General features: G+C 43.7%; 1 protein-coding gene across 7 annotated transcripts in view; it reads left to right on the top strand.

Moving 5' to 3' along the window:
* Positions 1–6,042, top strand: part of PLCB4 (phospholipase C beta 4) — a 384,413-nt gene that overhangs the window by 304,925 nt on the left and 73,446 nt on the right. For all 7 annotated transcript variants that reach the window (XM_032461834.1, XM_032461837.1, XM_032461836.1 and 4 more), the window contains 3 exons: positions 618–697; positions 1,243–1,327; positions 3,913–4,003. In XM_032461834.1, the coding sequence (XP_032317725.1) occupies positions 618–697; positions 1,243–1,327; positions 3,913–4,003 (256 nt within the window). The remainder of the gene's footprint in view (positions 1–617; positions 698–1,242; positions 1,328–3,912; positions 4,004–6,042) is intronic.

Genomic DNA, 6,042 nt, shown 5'->3' with positions numbered 1-6,042 from the left:
AATACCTTGTAACGGACCATAATGAAAAAGAATCTATATATGTGTATGATTGAATCACTGTTGTACCCCAGAAACTAATGCATCGTAAATTGACTATACTTGAATAAAAAAATTTGTAGGAGTCTTCATCAAATTAATAGAATGTAGCCCAAGTCTGGTTCCCAAAGGCAGAGGAGAGTCCTACCAGTCCTTAGGATTTTACGATGCATTTCTCCTCAAGGCAGGAGGAGGGGAAGAGAGGGGGCCATCGTGAAAATCTCTGTGCAGAAAGCTCACCTGCTCCTCAGTGAGAAAGGTGAGTTCTGAACCCATCTTGGCAGATTCTTGAGCAAGGAACTGCACTGCCATTGAGGTGACATGTCTCGTCAGTAAATAGCACCATAATTTTGGAGAAGTAAAAGATAGCTTTGGGAAAAAAAAAAAAAAGTATCATTAACCAGGAACTGTGCCTGAGTCCAGCCACAGCGGGGCTCAGCCTGCAGAGGTAAATGGGTTCTCCAGGTCTGAGCTGCCACAACTAACTTTTCGGAAACGCTCAAATTAATAGTCTGCAGTTGGTTTCAGGTGCTGTAATTTTTTTTTCTCTCTTCTCTCCTTAACACTCTTCATCTTTAAAGGATGTTATTCAAGCCATCAAGGAGACTGCCTTTGTCACATCCGACTATCCTGTCATTCTCTCCTTTGAAAATCACTGCAGGTACAATGATCCATTCTACTCTGTCTCTAAGTGGGGTTTCCTCATCCTCAGTCCCCACTCCTGCTCTGCGTCTTTTTAAATAACCGAAGTTTCTTCTGTGGAGTGGTGTGTACACATAGACTTAGGAAAAGACAAAGAAAGAAAGAACCCAAACTCTCCCCCTAACCCCTCAAAAAAAAAAAAACCAAAACCCGAGTTCTCTGAATGTGTTTTAGAAATGCTCCCTCTAAACTAAAGGCTAGAGATCAGGACACCTTGTTCAAAGTTCCATTGAGTTGTAAGATCTGGCAGTGTATTTGAAATCAGACTTGATGAGCTTGAAAGGCACTTTTTATTCTGCTTCCCAGTTCTCAGTTTGAGGGCAGAATCTACTTTTGGAACCACCCTGTGCTGTGTGACAGTGCATCTCCCGGTGGCTTCAGGAGGACAATCGAGCATTTTGCAGAGCGGGAGCTTTTAATCACCTAGGGATGGGTGTTTCTTATTCTTAACCTGGACAGTTCATGGGCATTTGGATTTTATAAATGTCGGTCCTTTCTCTCCAGCAAATACCAGCAGTACAAGATGTCCAAATACTGTGAAGATCTGTTTGGGGATCTCCTGTTGAAACAAGCACTTGAATCCCATCCAGTAAGTATTTTTAGCAAACCGTATTTCTAACATGAACGGATTTGTTTTGAAATTCACTTCTGAAGGGTCAAGTAGTTCTGGAGGGCTAATGCTAAAAGATCTTCATATTTATTGAAATTCATTGGTATGGAAAGCTTTCATCGTGCTTCAGAGGGATGTGTCAGGAGAGACTTAAACATCTGATCCAGTTTAATTCAGAAAATCGTGGGGTCTTTATGGTTTCTGAGGTCTCGGTCCTAAAATTCCATAGGGTGGTCTCTGGCCAAGAGTCTAAACGTGCAGGTCATTCTCAACTTCAGTTCCATTTAGAATCACCTGGGAGGAACTCTTAAATGTACCTTTGCCACAGCCCTGCTCAGAGATTCTGATTCAGTTGATTCAAGGTCAGCCTGGTCGTGGTGAGCTTTAAAAGCTCTCCGGGTGAAGCAGATGTGCACCCAGCGGTCAGCACCCACGGGAGCCTGTCGCTCTGGAGAGTTCTGGGATCAAGTCTCAGGAGCCTGAAGTTCAAGCTCCCAAGTCCAGAATAGACTCTTGGGTGATGTTATATGCACGTTTTTGAGCTTCATTTTTATAACTCCTCATCGCGTCATCAAGCAAAGAATCTTTAACCCCTGCCCCATCGATAGGCTTTGTGGCGTCTGTGGACTCATTCTAACTGCAGACAGTTTGGGTTTGGGTTTTTGTATACAGTCATTCCAGAGGGATATCAGCTTTCTACAAGGATCCACAACCCCTAAGTGGTTGAGGTCCCCTGTCACAAGATGTTCTGAGTAACAAGACAGTCACTGGAATGAGAGTGTAGCACACTCCACAGGAGTGATGCGGCCCCACTGCTGCCAAGCAGCGGATAGTTCCAAACAAACGCAGTGGCCGGAGGTGGCAGTTTAGAACATCATCGTGACTGATGGGAAGGAAGGTGCCCTGTGCTACCTGGGAGCACATCATGTGGTTTAACAATACATTTTTTCAGAAATGCATCGATGGGAACTGAAAAAAATATAGGCGACAAGGATATTTGCAGCCTGCTGGAGCCATCGCTGAGGGCTCGCGGTCCCGCGGCCCGGCGGTGCTTCCTGCTCCCCACACAGCTGCCTGACGTGCTGCGCCAGCACCTGCAGCTGCTGCTGGAGGGGAGGCTCTGGTCCCCGGAGCTCTGCCCATGTGTGAAAAATCAGGCCAGAAGTGCCAGAGAATTAGCCCCCGCCCGGTGCTTCCTCACTGCTCCGGAGGGATAACTGAGCACACATTCCCCACTGTCCCCGGGCTCCCCCGTGGGATCACACTCCCGCCTGCACAGTGATAACTGCCTGATAACACACCCTTGATGGGCTGCACGCCTTCCTTTTCTCACTTTCCCACTCCTCTGTCGGAGTTCCCCGGAGCTGCCTCCCTAACAGATGACTGGTGCCTTCATCCTTGTCTCAGACCGATGCTAAGAGAACCCAGACCAAGAACATTCCTGATTTATTTTATTTTATTTTTCACCTTGGCCCTTGGTTTATTTTTCTTTTCTTTGTTGGACTGAGGTGCTTACTTTTATGGAAAGGCCTCTGCATTCTTTGGGAAGTGATGTGCACATAGATAAAGGATTGTGGGAAGCAAAGTAATAGGAGTAAGATCTGAACTAAAGAGCTTTCAATCTTGGTGGGAGGGGGGCGGTTGGAGCACATGGTACAAATGTAAAACCATAACTAAGGGAGAAGATGGCCTGTGATGTGTTGAGTATTTATTGTCGATATCCAGATGCAACAGAGATTACTGGAAATGGACCGGTTCCAGCAGGCTTCCCAAAGGCAGCAGAATTTCAGCAAAGGGTTTCATTTGAGGCAGGACTGACCTCGGGATGCACAGTGCATTGCGTGTCTAAGTAGTATAAGAATTCGCTTGGAAAATGAATGGACACGTGGAAGGTGGGTGGGTGAAGAGATGGGTGGTGGGGGACAGGGGAGAGATGACTAGAAGTGGCCCAGTTCTGTGGGTCAGAGGTAATGGAAGAAAGGAGCATCTCCTTTGCAGACATTAATCCAAGCAAATGAAGCCGTAGTAGAGGTCAGGTTTCAATAATTAGGACCACTTCCTTCTTGATTCTCTTATTGAACCCGCAAAGCCCCGGCCCCGCGTGTTGAAGATGGTTCACACTACTGGGCAGACCGGCTTACTGTAGAGCCCAACACTAGGTGGGGATCAGGGTGCCCCTTGACTTCTGCCTGGGAGGTCACCTCTGGACCCAGCTGGCACGATGACCCCTTGTACTTGACCAGATGCTTAAAGGGGGCAAGGCCTGGGGTTGAGCTGGAGCCTGTCCCCCCAGACCACTGCAGGTGAGACCCAGCTCCCCGGGGAAGGCGGAGCGGCTCTGCACACCTCGGGAGACTGTGTGGATGCCAAGTTTGCAGCATTAGTGAGTGTCAGGCAGAGCCTGGGCTTGTTCGGGTTGGGGGATGAATGCGTCAGACTGTGCTGACTGCCATCTAGTGGCTGTTGGATTGCATAACACACAGGCCTGATGCTCATTCCGGGCTGGGAATGAAACTGGAGAAGTACAGTGTGTCACGAATTCTGCCTTTTCTGTTTATCTCTAGCTGGAACCAGGCAGGCCCTTGCCATCCCCCAATGACCTCAAAAGAAAAATCCTCATCAAAAATAAACGGCTGAAACCTGAAGTGGAAAAAAGTAAGTCAAATACACGCATATAGGTTGGAAGCGTGCATTACGTTGCACATATAGACAATTCAGTGATCAAGAATGGAATAGACTTTAAAACCACTGATGTGGGGGGGGGGCAGGTCCAGTGGTGATGTTCTATATGCTGTGTATAACAAAGCTGCTGCATTTCAAGTTTAGTTTCCACCTCAACCTGTCCCTGCAGTGGGGAAACATACTCATATACTCATAGACCAGAATTTGGAGGGATCCCAAGGAAAGAGGAGAAGAAAGTGAAAGAGACATTTCAGAATTTATTAAAAAATAAGGAAGTAACAGACTCACAGACATAGAATACAAATTTGTGGTTGCCGGGGGGGAGGGTGGGAAGGGACAGACTGGGATTTCAAAATGTAGAATAGATAAACAAGATTATACTGTATAGCACAGGGAAATATATACGAGATCTTATGGTAGCTCACAGAGAAAAAAATGTGACAATGAATATATGTATGTTCATGTATAATTGAAAAATTGGGCTCTATGCTAGAATTTGACACATTGTAAAATGATTATAAATCAATAAAAAATGTTAAAAAAAAGAGGCTGCTAATAAAAACCATTTCCATTGTTTAAAAAAAAAAGAAAGAAGGAAGTAGCCCTTGTATCATTTTATACACTCTCAAGTCCTTTCAAAAAGTTTCCCCTGTGATACATGCGTATCTAGGGGTCCTGGGTAATATGACAGTGTAAATGTATGTGTGTGAGAAGGAGGTGATTTTATCTAGACGTATGCCCCGTGTCTTCCCAGCACATTTCCTTTGAAAATATTTTCCTCCAGCGAATCTCTCAGTTCAGTTGATGAATGGTATCAGATACATTGCTATGATTGCACTGTGGGTTTTCCCTACGTATTCTAAATTAGAATTTTAAAATTTATTGACTACAGTTTATTTGTATTGCAAAAACAATAATGGCATAAAATGAAAACAGCGAAGAAAAACATAATAAAATAATAAAATAGCACCAAATTATATATTTTACATTTATATACTATAGACACACACATACATTTTTGACCCCATAGGCGCACGTTTTTAACAAAACTGGAATCACGTTAGGTATACTGATTTTTGATCATCTGAATTCAGTTCAGCCAACTGAGTGTGCTTATATCCGGTCAGATATAAATCTGTATACTAACTTTAATTCTAATCGATACAATTTAAAAAAAATTCTGGTGTATGAATCACTAGGCAAAATTCATATTATGTGGAATATAGTGTAATTTAACCAGCCCCAAGAGGGAGGATTCTCATGTCTATGTAAACAACAATAGTAAACATGCTTGAGTATTTATTTTGTACATTTATGCAGCCTTCTCCTTGGAACCAGTTGGTAGAGTTAGAGTTGGTTGGCCAAATGCACACAGTTTTTATTGTGATGTATCTTGTTACACTGTCTTTCAGAAAAGCTGCATTCTTTCACACCATCACTATAATATATGAGGAGTGTCCATTTCCCAGTGATATTCTTCATGCTGGCCAGCATCCATCTTTCATATGTGTCAAACTCATAAAAGAAAAATTAAACTTTAATTTTTTTATCTGTCTGTCTTTGATAACTAGTTTCTTTTTCATTATTATTTATAATTTGCCCCGACATATTTTCCCATTTTAAAAATTATTTCATACATCTTTATCTAACTTATAAGGGTTTTTTAATCTATTGGGATAATAATTCGGTTCTATCAATTGCACATATTTTTTCCTGAAGTTTTTTCAGTCTCGCTTCTGTCACTTTACCATAATTATCCATAAACCTTGGTCTGGGCCAGATTCTCCAAATTAGAGGCTTCTGTTATCAAGCCTTAAATCCTTCATGGTGCCTGAGCTGTGAGTTCTCAACCTGGTGACCAGAGGTTGGGGCACCTGCCCGTGTTCCAGTAGTTGCGTGTATAGATGGTGTGGTTGCACGTTCCTTAAGGAGTCACGGTCACCAGCACTGGGGGCAGTGGCCATAGCTGAGCTTTAGGACGGAACCAGCAGGAGCCACGACCCTTCTTGTTT

This window comes from Camelus ferus, chromosome 19 (assembly GCF_009834535.1).
Source record: "Camelus ferus isolate YT-003-E chromosome 19, BCGSAC_Cfer_1.0, whole genome shotgun sequence".
Taxonomy (NCBI): Eukaryota; Metazoa; Chordata; class Mammalia; order Artiodactyla; family Camelidae; genus Camelus; species Camelus ferus.
The sequence above is the reverse complement of the archived record's forward strand: the minus strand, read 5'-3'. Positions and strand labels throughout refer to the sequence as shown.